We start from the raw sequence: 17,151 nt of genomic DNA, 5'->3' as shown, positions 1-17,151 counted from the left end.
AAATTGCACAGTAGAGATATCTAAAATTAGCTTGTACCTTGAACTAGAAATAAGTGATTGTTTAACTTTTAGAAGCTATTTAGTGAATTTGAAAGAGTTTTGAGATGAAGCATAGTAATGAATTGTTCATTAGAAGATAAAGAAAAAAATTAACTACTAGTCTGGTAAACAACAACAGAACATAGTGTGTGAAATACAAATACTACAGCATATTAATGATATTTAACATATACTACATGGAGTCTGTAAGCAGCATAAGCCACATCTTGGAGTGTCTCTCATTCAGAATTTACTTCAGAGTGTATACTTGTATTTAAATTTCAGGGACTTCAGTGTGTTTCAAATGATGTTCTGCTTCTTACTGCTTTGCTGAGTTAGAGCTAAGGTGTTAAAATTTTCCTACAAGTGATTTTTGATCATGGGTAAAGGCTAAATAAAAATAGAGTACAAAAGTCGGTCTTACTGCTTCTGTCTTCCAAGGGGGCAGAGGGTAAAATTTGAGTAACACCCCTTTTCTACTTCCAAATGCCAAAGCTTAAAATTATTATTTTTAATTTTTTTTTATTCAATAGTGAATTTGCCTCCAAACTGGTCTTTGTTGGGAAGGGAACAGTGCGTTGGAGAATGAATCCCAACTTGCATGGTCAGTAGAGGAAGTTTTAGATTAGGTCGATAAAGTGGACAGTAACAGATTGCTAAGACCAGCTGGTATTCACCCCAGACTTCTGAGGGAACTGAAGGATGAAACAGCTGAGCTATGAACTGTGCTGTGTAAACTGTTATTTGAGTCTATGCCAGGATCAGAGGAAGGGAAGCAAGGTGACAAATGTGATGACAGATTTTAAAACAATTTCTGGGGTTGAAGGATCTATGATCAACAAAGTTGATACCTATGGTGCTTATTGTAGATAATCATTAATAAAGGGTAGAATTAGCTACTGATTTAATAAATTACTAATATACTGGCAAGACCTTCTGTGTCTCAGTGATGGTTGAAAGCAAATGGGGCTTTGGGAATTGTTAGGAAAGAAAACCAAAATAACAATTAAAAAAAAGTGGCACTGTGCAAGTTCAAGCTGTGCTCACATCCTGCATACTTTGTGTGGTTTTGTATCTTCTTACTAATAAAAGACACAGAAAAGGTACAGCAAAACTGATGAAGGTTATCGAAACACATAAAGGAAGTCTTTCTTTGTACCATGCATAATTAAGAATGGGAACTCTATGCTGAAGGACTTCATTAACGTTAAAAATGTCTAGGTGTAAAAAGCAATTACAAAAAAGGATGGGAGAACAATCTATCGAGGGTTATTTAATGAAAAGATTTTGCTCTGGAATTGGACAGCCTCTGAAAGGCAAATATATGGAGATGTGCAAGTAAGTGTATGTTTGACTTGGTGTTTCACTTTTTCCTGTGCATCTTATTGATCCCTGGAAGAGGTTGAATTTTGATCCAACAGGGCATAGTTATTCTTATGAAGAGGTTTCTGGAGGCAGCAGTCTAGTTATGATTCCAACTGTTTTTTAACTGGATTTTGTTCCTTCTGTTGCCTTATGCCACCTAACTTGACCTTTGCTGACTCCTTATCCAATACTTTTGTTGGTTATCTACCTTCTTTCAGATACTGAACCCCTAAAAGTAGAGTTAAACAGTTGTCATTCAGTTTCACAGGATAAGGAGCATTATTGTGCTTCTTGGATCATCTGTGCTCACCTTGGGTGCACCTGCACTCAGGTCCTGTTAGTCTGCTTTTGCTGTCTTCTGTCAAGTGATGGATCAGCCTTGTGAGCCCAAGCAGCTAAGTCTTGATGGTAGGAAAATATATTAAAATCGGGAGGTCTGAAAACTGCGGAATTATGTGTCCACTGGAACTAGATTCTAGATAGCTTGACTGCTAGGAACATCGCATGTTTTGTTTTTGCCTCTTGAGCAAACTTCATTATGGCAGAGAAAGCTTGTCTTGTTCCCCCCCCTTTTTTTCTCATGCCAGGAAAATTAGTGAAGTTTTCAGTCCTTCCAGGAGTTGAATCAATCTTGGCTAAAACTTTCAGTTCTAGTGTGGAGCCACACAGGTGTTCAGATTGTAACTAAGAAAAAAATGCTTCTGATTTGTATATGCCATATTTCTGAGAGTATTTTAGATAGTTGCTTCTTAAAAAATAGGATTTTGGAGATTATTTTTTGTTCTTCAGAATTTTATCAGTTGCTATTAAAAACGTGACAGCTTAATGTCTTTAGTTTCTGAAAGAACTAACATTATTTAGAAACTATTTATCCAGTACGTTAACAGTTTTTCAAAATAAAATGAAGACAGTATCTCTGCTTTAAAAAACACAGTGATTTAGTTTAGCTATTTCGCTAATTTTCCAAAAACTGTACTGTTTAACTGTGAACTCCTGTGTTGCTTGTTATAAAAAGGGGTGAAAAGGTGGAAGCACGAACAGAAGTCCATTTTACTTTGTGCATGCAAGAACCTTATATGTCCATCAGAGCTACCTTTTTTTTTAAAAAAAAAAAAAAAAAAAAATCTTGGTCCACCTATTCATACCATGGTTGCACTGTGTACTTCAGTGGGTGGTAAGCATGTTCTGGCAACTATAAAGTTTCTATGCTGAAGTACTTATTTTTATGCATTTAATGTGATGTACACACAGAAAGTTAAAGACTCTATTAAGTAATATAAAAGGTGCTAGGTGCTAAAACCATTTGAAAAGATGTTACAATTTAAAAAAAAAAATTACAGGGCTATAAGAAAATGTCCTCTCCAGCTTTTGTACTTATTATATATGCTTCAGTTGCTCTCTCATGCAGATTATATAGTTGTACAAGTTTAATAGGGTGTTTTGTGGTAAATTAAAATATTGAAAAAATAAGCTGATTCATAGAGAAGCTTTGTGTTAAAGTCTCTATAAAGTCAGTCATTGGACATATTTAATAGCCAATTGTAATGGCCTAAGTTACTTTTTTCTGCGTTACCTTGCAATAGCCTGGCAAAGATAAAATGCCTGATTATATTTGTATCTTTGCTGTTGTCAATGATGCTAGTTCTTATGTACCCTTGAGCAATTATTTGTGGTAAAATGTTCTATTATGAATGAGATCATGATTCATGAGTTGAAGTTATCATGAAGCATGACTGAGTTGTCATGATGTATACATGAATTTGTGTTGGACTAGTTTATCTCCAGAGGTTCCTTCCAATGCTAACCATTCTGTGATTCTGTATTAGAGTGAATTCAACAGCAGCATTGTCAATATAGGAGCAACATTGCACATGTGCATGACTGAACAGTTTTGAGGGAGCTATGAAGTGACAATCTATTACAAACCGTTCAGAGAACAAATGGTAGAATTTAAGAAATATTCACTATTGTAGCAACTGCCATTCCGAAGATATGCATTGCTGATGAATAGAAATTGTCAGAAAGGACGGAGGCCTGAATAAACAGAAACACTGGATACATTGGCACCTTTGCATTATATTTTCCACATACCTATTGTAGAGAACATGAAGAAGAATAGCAAGTACCCATACTTTCTAGGAGTTTGCACTCCAACTTCATGTGAAGTGATGGAAACGTTTTCAGTTTCAAAGCTGACAGATAAAACTGTGAACAGTATTTATATTCCTATCGTAGTTAATAACTTCATGCTGATTTTTCTAGTTTTAGATATATGTAGATGTAAAATAAGATGGAGTGTGAAAGTTTTTTTTATAGTACTTGAAAAATAGTCTGTACCCCATAAAAGGACTAGATTAGGTTATTAGGAGTAATGAACAGTTCCTGAGAGTTACATGCGTGTTGATACAACTTTAAGTTGGTCGCTCTGTTTGGAAAGAAGGATATTTACCGGCTTCCTGGCCTCTCAACCCTCAGTTGTTCTTCCTACTGTTGTGGACCGTGCCCAGTATCCTCATTTTAGCCTTAATTTATTAAAAGTCAAATAAGTGTCTTAAGTGATATTGCAGAATGATTTAGATCTAGTTCATAATTTCATTGTTATTTTGAAGCAGATTTTCACAAATAACTTTGCTGGTGAACTCTGCAATTCAGTATGAAATCTGCACCTGTGTAGCATCAGCATCTAGGAAACAGGCTTGTTGGTGTCCTTTTTTGGAGATTAAACTTCTATTTGCTGCTTTGCATGTCGCATTATAGGACAGTATTTGTGGAGCAGTTAAGACAATCCAAGTCTTCAAAAGACTGTGTTATGTCAGTCAAAAGACATGTATTTTTTGTCAGACCTTTGATTTCAACACTGATGAGGACATGCCTGGAGTTCTGTGGCCCACTCGGGGCTCACCTGTAAAAGAGACATGGACATACTGGGCAAACTCCAACAAAGGGTCATGAAGATGATGAAGGGACAGAAGCATCTGTCTTATGAGGAAAGGCTGAGAGAGCTGTAACTGTTTACCATGGAGAAGACAAGGCTCAGAGAAGGATCTTCTCCATGTATAAAAACACCTGAAGGGACAGTGCAAAGTGGATGGACCGAGCACTCTTCAGTGGTGCTCAGTGACAGGACCAAAGGCAATGGTCACAAACTGAAACACAGGAAGTTCCTCCTGAACATCAGGAAATATTTTTTTCCTGTGAGAGTGACTGAGCAGTGGCACAAGTTGCCCAGAGAGGTTGTGGACTCTCCATCTATCCTTGGAGATATTCAGAAGCCGCGTGAGCACAGTCCTGGGCACGTAGCTCTAGGTGGCCCTGTTTGAGTGAGGGGGTTGAACCAGGTGACTTTCAGAGGTCCCTTCCAAACTCCGTCATTCTGTGATTTATAGCAAGCTATTCCACATTTTTGCTTTGAATAGCTAAGAACTTTTGCAGCATCTGTTATTTAGCTACAACTTCATCTTCTGTTAAACACCTATTCCTTTGATCCCGACAACTTTTTGGAGATGAAGAATGCAGGTCTTTCAGTTGAATATCCTACTATATGGGGCACAAGCTGTCATTTACTTCTAAGGGTTAGACTTTTAAAGAGATGAGGTAGGCATCTACTTTCATAAAGAGAATTGGGATGGGCACATCCTTTGAGCCTGTGACCCCAGGCTTGTTCTTTCATTTTTCAGTGAAGATAGAATGCAAGATGATTATTGCCTTAGCTAAGAGGGTAGGAAAGGTGCAAGGTCTTGTATAATTTTCTGTACACTGTGTTACTTAGTGACAAAATAACTCCACTGAGTATTCTGTAGATTTCTGTGTAATGTAGTTTTCAAGTGTCATCTGCACTAGGAATTCAGACTTTTTAAAATAAATATTCAGATCTGCATGTTCCTTTTGAAGCCTGTATTTCAAAAGTATTTTGTTTTTATTCAGTAAGATGATGTATTTTAGAAAAAAAAAAAAAAACCTTTAGAATACAGATGCACAGACATGGATTTTCCTACACAAAGATAATGGGTGGCAGATCAAATCAAGACCTGTGGCAGAAATTGAAATAGTGGATAGCAATTCTTGACTGTACAGATTGTTTCAGTGGTACATACTAAGACTGTTATTCTTTTGTAGATCTGCGGAGCAGCTATGTGAGATTCAATCCACATTTCCATGAAATGCTGTTCTGCAGGCTTCCAACTGTGATGTTATATTTGTAAAACAGTCCTGTCACCACTCCTGTCAGGAGTCTGGTTTCAGCCAGATAATTACCACAGGTGGAGGTAGTTGACTACAGTTGAATTAGTATATGGACACATGTTTGAAGGAGACATTAAAAGCAATCTTTCCAACAGCTAAAACTCCTTTGAGGTTTTGTCCGTCTGTACACTGGCAACCACATCTGTTAGTTTTAGAGTCATGTTAATGAGGATGTGGGATTTTGGAGAAAAGAGGAACTGTGAAGGGTGTGAGTTGAATTCCACATGTTTTGAAGTGCTCTAGCACTTTGTTTTCCAGCCTGAGAGGGTAGAGCTAGAGCATCAGATCAGGTACTACTGACTAAAAATTATCCAGTTCAGATGCTGGGCCCACGCGTATGCCCCCAGTGTGACAAATGTAACATATCGACAGAACTTAGAGAGGATGTGTGGTTATTGATATGTAGCATTACTTTCCAGTCCTATAATACCTGAAATAAGACATTTGATTTTGAAAAAGTTAGTGGTTTAGTATGGTGGTCCAGCTTCGGAGCCATGAGAGCTGTCTGTGAATTTTGAGGTACCCTTGTTTGATGTTTCTCTCATTACCACGACAACATCTTACATCTTTTTCCCTTGATAGTCACCTCCTTTCTGCAGCAGCTGCCCACTCTTGCTGGGCTGCTTTCTCTTTGCCAGTTTAAGCAAATGTTTCCCATTTTCTGTCCTCTGTATACTTTCTTCCCTGCTCCAGTGCCCTCCCCAAATGAAAATCTAATTGCTTATTTTATTTGATTTCTTTGTAATCTTGATATTTACTTCACCTGTTCACATCTTTCTATTAATTTTTTTCTTCCCCCCATTCTACCAATGGGCTTTTTTTCCCTTTTTTCTTGTTGGAAATAGATAATGGTTTTGTCTCTTGGTGGTGCTTGTTTGCTTTTTGTTTATTTGTTTTGTTTTGTTTGTTTTGTTTTGTTTTTTTTCCTTTTTTCTCCCTCCCTTTCTCACTTATACGTTAATAAGCAAGTGAGGTAAAAATGTCTGCAGGCGCCTAGGGGGTATCAGAGTTTTCATTGGCAAGTGTAACATTTCCCACAGGGAAGACAAGTAATATGTATCCTATGCTTCTTATTGCTGCCAACTATGTAAGGATGTGACCTGAATTCTCCTGAAGAAGTTCCACGTAAGTTTGCAGCAATTTAGTTTGTTGTATAGTTGTATAACTTCGCATACAATTCCTGCATAAGTCACTAGAGTAAATGTGTTCTATGCTTATACATTTTTTCCTTAGGGTTACGATACCGTAAGTTTTGCTGTATCATTTTGCATAACCACCTCCTGTTTTGACTGTTTTCAGCATGTAGCCAATGAGAAATCTGAGAGGTCCATTGAGGTGTGTAACTGCAGCAGAAAACAGTAGCATCATCTTGAGATTTTTAGCCCCTGACATGCCCTTCTGGGTTCTGTAGGGACTCTTCTTAAAGCATAACCAGATAAAAGTGAAGCTTTAGTGTTAACCTCCTTTTTCTCCAGTAGCTCAAATGCCATTCTCTTCCTTTTGAGCACGGGGTATTGAGTTGTGACATTCATGATTAAAACCTACTTCATTTGCTTTCAAATGCATAATAAATACTGTTGAGGAGCAGCTAAAGTCACTTGGTTTGTTCAGCCTGGAGGAGACTTCATGGCAACTACAGCTTCCTCACAAGGGGAGGAGGAGGGGCAGGTGCTGATCTCTTGTCTCTGACGACCAACAACAGAACCTGATGGAATGACAGGAAAATGTGCCAGGAGAGGTTCAGGTTGGACGTTAGGGAAAAGTTCTTCACCCAGAGGGTGGTGGAGCACTGGAACAGGCTCCCCAGGGAGGTGTCACAGCCCCGAGCCTGACAGTGTTCGAGAAGAGACTGGACAACACCCTCAGACACATGGTGTGAAGTGTGGGATTGTCATATGCAGGGACAGGAGTTGGACTTGATGGTCCTTGTGGGTCCCTTCCAACTCGGGACATCCTGTGATTTGCTGGGACCCTGGATATCAGTCTGTCTTGCAAGGACTGCCTTAAGCCTTAGCTCAGTAATTTCATTTTTCAGAATACCACGTGCTTTTTTGTACTCTGTCATGTCCTCAAGTAGGTCATCATGCTGCCTGCCAGGTATAAAGTATAAGAAGTGATTTAAGAGATGATTCAAATTTGTGTTTCCACCAACTCCACAGGGACTAGAATCTAGTCCCTTCAGTCACTGTGTGAAGTCTTTTAGTTCTTATGTCTTTGGGAGTATCCCAGACAACAAAGCTCAAAGACCTCAAGAGGTCATTTAGTCTGTGTCCCAATCCTAGACAAAACTTATTGTACTTAGAAAAACATTTTTTAAGTATGACATAGCTCTCAAAGCTTAAAAGTGACAGAAGTCATTTCAGCTTAGGAAAATCCTCTTGATAATTCATGTTACATCTAGTTTTGTCAGGAATCATCAGTGAGCTAGAGATTTTAATCCTGTGCCTCTTCTTGACAAGACCTCTCATCTATATCCATCTCCTTTGTAAGTCAGTAGCATATACCTTTATACATATATATATATATATATACATACACCATATACCTTTATTACAGCATTCTACTCTGCTCTCAAATATTTGAAACACGTATAACTTAATTTGGAACAATCATGCTGTAAAAGCATGGAAACTAATTTCATTTGTGAGAGAGTATAGATAATCAGATAAACAATAGTAATACACAGGGTGAATAACATTTGATGGTGAAGATTTGTGCTGGGAGAGGAAAAAAAGAGAAAGAAAAAGAAAAAAGGAAAACAATAAAAAAGGACAACCAAGTTGGATTTAAGGAAAGATCTGTGTGGTTTTGGTATTTTCATTTGTTTGCACAATAATTGAAATGCTTCCTACTAATACATTATCAAGCCTGTGCAGTTATTTTAAGTGAAATTCTTATGATGTGTGAATAATGAGAAATAAATTCAGCTTATGTAATGCGTTTGGGAGATGCTATTTTATGAATTATTTTCTGAAAAGAAAGAATAAACCAAAATTTCCAGCAGTGTTAATGTATGTTTATACAATCACTTTGTGGTATTTTATAATATGGTGGTTACATCATATGTTTAAAAATACATATTTTTGGAGGAGATAAGAAAATAGGTATACACTCATTTATATCATAAGGTAATATTAAGTTTTTAATGATTCGGTCACCTTTGATAATTTTGGTGCATGTATTTAGACAAAAACTGTCACAAAAATACTTAAATTTTGGGTTAGTTCTTTATTGCTCATTTCTGAGACATATTGACATATCTTCTTTAAGATTTGTTATTGGTAAAATCCAGTTCAGAATGGTGACCTGGCCAGGCTGACTGAAGTATGTTGCATGGCGTTTTAAATATGACTTTCATGACCTTAGACCATTTGTACAATTACCATTAACATCTTTTTTCAGTTTCTATATATTAAAAAAATATATATATATTTTTTTCTAGAAGGCTGACAAGCTGAAAAATTTGACTGAAGAGCAATAATTTTGTGAATACAAGGAATAAATGCAAAACCTCTGTATTTTTTTGTCTGTATATTCTATGATATGTTCTTTGTGAACTGTTTTTTTGATAGCAAATATGTTTTCTGAATTCATTAATGTTTTCTCTAAATATTAAGAGTAAACAGTGAGTGTATTTGTGTTTACTTTGGCAGTAAAAAAAGAGGAGGAGGATTTTGAAGAAAAGAAATCCATTAAGAAACGAATCAAAGAATTAAAAGTTTTGGACCCGAAGATTGCACAGAATCTGTGTAAGTAGAGTCTGGTTTTATGATGAAGTAACGTTGTCTAGATGTTCCATAAAAATGTCTTTCTCTCTTGTCTGACTGCCTGGTAACCACTTTTTGTTTAAAGTGTGTGAGAATACGTGCACATTGGTGTTAAACCCAGGCACATTTCAAAATACCTGGAAAACAGTTAAAGGTTTTCCCTCGTTTAAGACTGAAATTATTGTCTTTTGTATACATTGAAGTACAAGCATGCAGCTATATATCTAATTATCTATCTATATTTTCAACATATGCATCAAGCAGTACTGCCTGTCCCACTATGCCCCCTGTGCTCCCCTAACAAAACAACAATAATGTCTGCAAGAAGCGTGACAATTTCTTATGTACTTTCTAGAAAGAAGGCAATAGTCACTATTATGTGCTAGTATGCAAATAAAGATTATGAAGTTTTGATGGAGAGGAGTGCTGTAAAGAATAGGTTCCTAAATGCGAACAGAGATAAAATAGAAACGAATGGATTGTAGTGAATGAATGAACAGTGTTTATAAGAACATTTTGGTTTTTAACTGTTTATATGGTTTTGGTTTCTCATGATGCTTTTTTAAGGGGAAGCTCTTACAAGACCATTGAAGAAAAAAGTGTAATTGTCACTTCAGCACAAAATACTATAACAGCAAAGATTGTCCTGCAGAGTAGACTTGTCACTGTCTGCTTCTGGAGGTTTTCTGTGATGCTACATGTTGTGCATAACAAATGGATGGAGTGGACTGGAATTATAGAACAGTAAATAAAAATACATTTACATTTGTTATTTTTTTATCTGTATTACTTTGCGTAGTCTTTGTTAACCTGTAGATGCTATAGCCCGTTTAACTTGTGTTTTGTAAGTAGAAAAAGTTTGTTGTCTTTCTTCATTATGTGTGGAATCTTTGTTTTAGCAATTTTCCTTGGCTCTTTCCGAGTGCCTTATGAGGAAATCAAAATGATGATATTGGAAGTAGATGAAACACAGCTATCAGAGTCCATGATTCAGGTAAGGAAAAAGACACTTTGAATCCAAATATTTCAGGGTAAGCCTCTCATTAAATAGAAACTTGTAGCTAAAAGGCCAGAACATTAATAACTTCTCACATTCTACTGTTTCTTGTCCTCAGACATGCTGTTCTGTTCCTTTACTTATCTCTAGGAATGCAGCTTCTGCTGGCGATCAAAGCTCCCTTGTCTTCTGACTTGAACTGACTCTGGGGCCCCTCTTTTCTCAACTGGACAGAAAATTCAAAAGTTCACAGTTTATGGCCTAAGCAAACTTGCTTAGCATAACCCACTTGGCATATGTAACTAAGTTCTGTAAGAAGCAGTATACCACATAGGTCAATAAGCTGAGGCCTGAACATAGGCTAAGGCAGTCTCTATTTCCTAATGCATTAAGGCTCTTTGATATTCAAATGTGTGACTCATACTGTAACACACAGCAATTTGTATGCGAAGGTCAAAACAAGGCAAATCTATATTCGTACACTTTGCTTGCAAAATAAATTTCCACAGTATTGTAATGTCAAAATAAGGTCATAGTGAGGAGACTCTGCAATGTTTAGCATGCTCCTTTCCTTTCCGCATGCATTTTGGCCCTCACTTCTTCAAGCTTGGATTTCTAACATCTTTAAACTCTGTTGATCTAGTTAGACCTCACTTTCCTTTAGAAGGAGCTTGTCTACTGATTGATTTATTGATTTGAAGAATGTTTCTCTTAAGAAATTTTTGAAGGAACAAACATGAGCCGTCATCTTCAGTGACAGTATATATAATTGTGGTATAAACCTCTTTATTTCATTCAATGATACAGTTAATACTGTTACAGAAACTATTATTAATACTTTAAGGTTATTAGGATGAACAGAGCAGTTTATACCTCTAAGCTGTTTGTTTATTCTAGTTTACGCTTAGGTCACTTTTCTTTTTAAAGGTTTTCTTAATGCTCAAAAGAAGCATGATGTGTATCTTTGTTTTATTTGGAATAAAACTAGAAATGCTCTAAAATAGCATGAAAAGCTGAGAGATGGAATATGCTATGCTGTTATGTTCAGCTTCACCTCTGTCTGAGATAGTCCATGCTTGCTCTGAGACTCTCTCTCATGCTATTTGACCTTACCACTCCTTTTCAACAGTGACAATTTAGTCTATTAATAAAATTAGGTCCTCAGCAATATCATGAAGCAGCCTGTTGATTGTATATAGTGAAAGCTATTTACTTGCATTGTAATAAAACAGATTTTGACTGAACTGAAATGTCTGCCTTTTCCATCAAATAATGGGGAAATGCTCGAATTAGCCTTTCTGATCCTTTCTTGAAATATGGTACTGTCTTCGGGGCAGTGTGTTGTGTTTGAAGTGTGTGGTAATGATGGGTATGTAATGCCATTTGCCTGCAATACTTCATGCAACATAGAATTTGAGATTTTTAAAGCCTATTTTACTTTTCTTGGTAGAATTTAATAAAACATCTTCCTGAACAAGAACAGCTGAATGCATTGTCCAAGTTCAAGAACGAGTATAATAACTTGTCTGAGCCAGAGCAGTTTGGAGTTGTGGTGAGTTCTATTTTGTTACCATTTTATTTTTGTCCTTTCCTGGAAAGCAGTTTTCATATATTACAGAAACAATACTGGCTGCTTCTTCCTAAATGTGAGAGGGTTCCAGACTGGGAGAAGTGTACAAGTGCTGCCTTTTAATCTGATTTTTAGTGGGCATATCTATGGATGTGAAAGGCCTGATTGTTGGAATATTACAGCTGGAATTATTTGCGATTGCCTTTCTTTAAAAAGCTGATTTAGTTTACCAATCCCCCTTCCCGCCCCACAAAATAACCCAAACAAATAATCAAACCAAGATCAACAAAAACACACCACGAAAATACCCAAACCCAACCAAACAAAAACCACAACCTGCCCACCCCCTCAAAAAAAAAAAAAAAAAAAAAAAGAAACAACAAAAAGAACACAACCCATCAACAACAACAAAAAAACCCAACCAAAAACCCAAACCAAAACCCAAACCAACACTGGTATTTTCTGTGCCAAATTTTCGCTGGGAGATACAGAGCTTTGTTTTTGAATTTCTATAGCTAAAATCTACTGGCTATAATTTTGTTTGAATGTTAACTTTTTCAGTGAAGTTTTCTACACTGATCTTTTTCTTTCTGTTCTCCATGTAAATGAGAAGAAAATACTGTAGTTATCACCGTGTTAATGTATTCTTTCTCCTTCTTTCTCTGTTTCATAGTATGTTCTGTCATGAGTACTTGTAGTCACTTTTTCCATTCCCAGTGGGTAAATACACTTCTCATATCTCTCAGGTTGAATTAACAAAGGAGGAAAGGAAGAGATAAAAGAAAATACTGCTAGTTCCCTGCTGGCAGTTGATGCTTTTTGTGGAAATATAGTTTGGATAAAATTTCTATATAGCACATAATTCATAATCGGTTTCATCCAGACAAACACAGAATAAGGCTATTTCTTTTCCTAGGTGCATGTACCTATATAAGTCTTTCATTTTTCTTGTCCGCTTCTAGTGTTTCAAGCTAAGATGGTCATTGTTAGCTTCATCTGGGAGGGTTTCCCTGGGAGGGAAATAAGTATTTTAGTTGTGTCTATGGACTTCAGGAAGAGGAGTATCTCGTCTTTGTAAGAGTAGGCAATTGCTATTGATAGTTTTCTATATGGATATCAAATACCTGTACTAAATATTGGAACAGCTGGAGTACAGGTATGGAATATGAGAGCAGTGGTCACTATTCTGAGTCAGCTGAAGAACGTTGGTCTGATCAGGAAACACCACCACGCTGAATTGGTGCCAATTGCAGATGTGACACAGTCTTCTTCAAGTATCAAACAAACAAACAAAACCAAAAATAATTAAAAAAATCCCAAGCCAACCAAACACACACAAAAAAACCCAGCCTAGTTCTGAAGTGGTGCTTTTGCTGAAAGCTGTTGCTGCTGTTCTTTTTTGATCAATCTTTAACAGTCATTGTACATCTAATGCACTGCTGGTGTTGGTGTTCTTGGGAGTCTTCTAACTGCAGAAAAGAAAGAGGAAGAGCACCACTGTTTTTAATGCTTTTATTTATTTCCAAGATTTTAATATGTGATTTTCTGTTTGAAGCCAAATTATCAATTTCTCTTAGTCCAAATTTCTTAGTTAAAGAGCTAATAAATATTTTTGTGTTTTAGTTCTTGTTGAGATTTTATCAGACATTCAAGGCATCTATTTATAGTTCATCTCTATCTTAACCTTACTTTATTCGATTAAATTAGCACCACTTATCTCAAGAGGTCATTGGATAGATCTCTGAGATCCTTTAAAAGGAGTATCCTCCCTCAACCAAGAAAAAATGCAGTCAAAACATATTTTGTTGTTTTATGAGATAAGAAACTAATGCTTTCAGCACCTCTGTTGCTTGGAAAGAACACAGAAGATCTAAAGACAGAGAAATTATTACCTTTTCACTTGTTTGGTTATAATATTTGTTTATTCAGTTCATTAAATAGCAGTAGTTTCAGAAAGGTAGGTTTCACAATAAGTTTTGGATTTCTTTTCAGTCTAGTTTATATTACAGAGCTTTAGAAAGAGAGAAACAGGTTGACAGTTAAATCCACCATGACCAACAGAATTTAACCTTTGGTGGTGAGAATTGGGAGGAGGCTGTGAAAATGATTATTATGTTTGCATCAGTTCTCCAGCTGTAAAATTTGTTTTAAATCTGTAACTTTATAAATGAGTGTTCTTATGTTTACCCAGTTGTGGTAATCAATGTAAAGCTAAGATGCATCAATATATTAATGTCCCATTTAAAGAAAAGCAAAACCAAAAACCACAACCAAAAAAACCCCATACCTGCAAAAAATCACTTCAATAATCTTGAAAAATAATTTACATTTACTTTAGTTGTACATTGTGACATGTCAAATTCTTTAGACGTTCCGTGGTTCTGGGCTTTGAACTTCTATTCTTCTCACTTGCATATTATTTCTCTTTGAACATGAACTAATACTGCAACTGATATACAGTAGATGGTAATTGGGCATTCCTGGAATACGCAGCCAGATGTATGGTATGGAAGGCTTCTTATCTTTTAGAAGAGTTAACTCCGTCCTCTCACTTTCATCTTCTCTCCAAAATGTTTTTTCAAATCCTGTAGGCTAAAACAGCTATGTTAGATTCTCCAAACTTCTTCCTTATTCTCAAAAATATGTCTTCATCCTAAATGCTGTTAAAGAATCTGATGAAATTAAAAATCAGATATACTAGATTTAGTCTGGAGTCGCATATGTTCAGAATTTAATGTGTTGTAATACATCTGTTTCCTAAGAATATGTTTCTGCATAGGCCCATGTCTCAATCATGCATGAGGTGGGAATGAAATTTCTTTACGTAATGAATAAAATCTGTTGGTAGAATTCCTTGACTCAGTTGATGCCACAGATGACAAGTCTTTCTGTGCTTGTCAGAATTGGACTCTATGGTAGCATTTTTGGGTTTTATGTTTAAGTTTCATGTAAACATCAAACATTACTTTTTAGTTTAAAAAAAAATGAAACACTTTAATCTAATCTGGAATTCAGCTCTATGCACTTTTGTCCAGTAATCTTAAAAGTTGGTGGGTTTCCAGAAAATTCAGTGTTAGAAAACTGAAGGGGTAGATTGTTGACGTAGAGGAGAGGTTCATATGCGTCAGGCTTATTGAGAAAAATTCAGGTGTCCTGTGCTGAATTAAAGTAGCTTGAGCACGATACTTCTTCCTGATAACCTTGTTTCAAACTACGTCTGCCAGGATGACAGAGATAAGCATGTCTGAGCTTCAGCAGGTTCACTTGAGCCTGACAAATTATGGCAAAATGTCAACGAAGGTATATTTACACCAGTAAATTTGACCATGAACTGGACTGGCTGAGGAGCAAACACCTATTTGATGGTGCCAAATCATTCCAACAGTATTATTTATGTAACTGACTCATTGGGGAAATACTTATATAGGACAGTTCCTTGCAAGGTTATGCATTTTAACTGAATTAGTAAAATACAAAGTTAAGTAGCAAACGTATATTTAACTTTATTATCAAGAATAGGCATTGTTTCAAATAAGACATTTAAAAATTAATTCCACATTGGTTAAAGCTTGCCTTGCTATTTTATTTCATATTTTGAGCCTTACCCAACTGACAAACCTGTCTTTTGTTCTTTAAAAATCAGATTTACTGCATTTGGATATGCAAACAATAGTAATAAATTTGAAATTTAGGGTGTTAACATTTTGCAGTTGATCAGGAGCCCTCTAGTACCTAATAGATGTCTTTTGGAAAGCAAATTGGATTATGGGGAAAAAAGTATTTATTTTTTATTTTTTTGCTGTCATCAAACCATCGTAACAAGTGTTATTTTCTATTTTTATTAAATAATCTCTAGTCTTCATTCTTTCATCAAGACTTCTGTAGTATTTGAGCACTTTTTGGCAGTGGTTTTAATACTGTATTATTGTCTCTGTAATGCTAACAGTATCCTCACTATTGTACAACTATAGAATTGGCTGTCCAGATCAGTTTTGTCTAAAAAGGTAATTCAGTTGGCAAGTAAAATGGTGTCTACTTAATAGCCAGCAAACCTTTCTGGAATCTTGAAGTAATAACATTTCTGAACACATTTGTGTTACTTAGTTCAGTCACATTAATCCTTTAATTACTTCCCTTTCTGCAGTACCTGTAAATAATTTTGTAAATTAAGATACATTTTAAAGCACCCCCACAAGTTAATTCACACTTTTCTTAACTCTTACACAATAGGGTCTTTTTTATTTCACCATCCTTTTGCTCTCTGTTTGATTGTTTGTTGTGTGTGTTTGTTGTTGTTGTTTTAAATCTGGTAGTATTCAAGTACAAATAAATTTGAAAGGCACCATTTTTCTGGTGTCACACCTTCTATTCATCCAGTAGAGCTTCTTTTAGAGAACAAGCTACAATCAGTTTTTAACATGAAATATTTCTCATTTCTCTTGAAGGAGGGAAGTTTTGAAGAAGCCACTTGTTTTACTCTTTGTAAATGGAATCTCATGTATTTGTGTTTCATCAGAGTTCTTCAGTCTCTATCTGGCTGTCTTTATCTTTTGTTTTGGACTGGCTGGGCAGTGGGCTGAGAACTTATACTCATTTTTTTAAGTACTGCTGTTGACATAAATATGAATCTTCTAAGTGTATTTGTTGTGCTTTGTTGGTGGTTTTTGTTTGTTTTTCCTTAAAATAGCTGGTTTATGCCGCATTTTTTGCTAATCTCTTCAAATGAGGAGAATCAAACATACTATACATTATTTTCAGGTTTTTCTTTTAGCTGGTTAATGTCCTGTAGCAATGGTATTTCAGAGAATTCAGAGATCCCATGTTAATTTAGTCTAAAATTATGATTAAGGGAATGACTAAACTATTTGACTTCCAAGGAAGAGCCTAAGTAGTGAGTAAACTGATAATTATAATGGAGCCCTCTTTTGTCCTTCTGACTTTGAATTCAAAGTCAAGATTTGGTATTCTGAAAGAAACAGCTAGACACTTACCGTGAAACTGGCATGCTGTGACTTACAGTACTGTAGCTTTTACTTCAACTGAAGTTAATTAACTTGTTGTTGGCTTAAAGACATTGAGGACATGACTCTTAAACAGTTCAGCGTCCCTTCATGAGTGTGGCTTGAGCTTTTGTTGTTCTTTTTGTAGTGACTCTATAGGTTGCTTTTGTG

General features: G+C 35.9%; 1 protein-coding gene across 7 annotated transcripts in view; it reads left to right on the top strand.

Annotated features, from left to right (window-relative positions):
• Positions 1-17,151, top strand: part of DIAPH3 (diaphanous related formin 3) — a 226,432-nt gene that overhangs the window by 87,487 nt on the left and 121,794 nt on the right. For all 7 annotated transcript variants that reach the window (XR_011738190.1, XM_071805977.1, XM_071805982.1 and 4 more), the window contains 3 exons: positions 9,300-9,395; positions 10,313-10,407; positions 11,861-11,962. Coding sequence is in view for 6 of the 7 variants with exons in the window: in XM_071805977.1 (XP_071662078.1) it covers positions 9,300-9,395; positions 10,313-10,407; positions 11,861-11,962 (293 nt within the window). In the remaining variant the exon portion in view is untranslated. The remainder of the gene's footprint in view (positions 1-9,299; positions 9,396-10,312; positions 10,408-11,860; positions 11,963-17,151) is intronic.

This window comes from Patagioenas fasciata, chromosome 1 (genome assembly GCF_037038585.1).
Source record: "Patagioenas fasciata isolate bPatFas1 chromosome 1, bPatFas1.hap1, whole genome shotgun sequence".
NCBI lineage: Eukaryota > Metazoa > Chordata > Aves > Columbiformes > Columbidae > Patagioenas > Patagioenas fasciata.
This window is presented reverse-complemented; position numbering and strand designations above follow the sequence as displayed.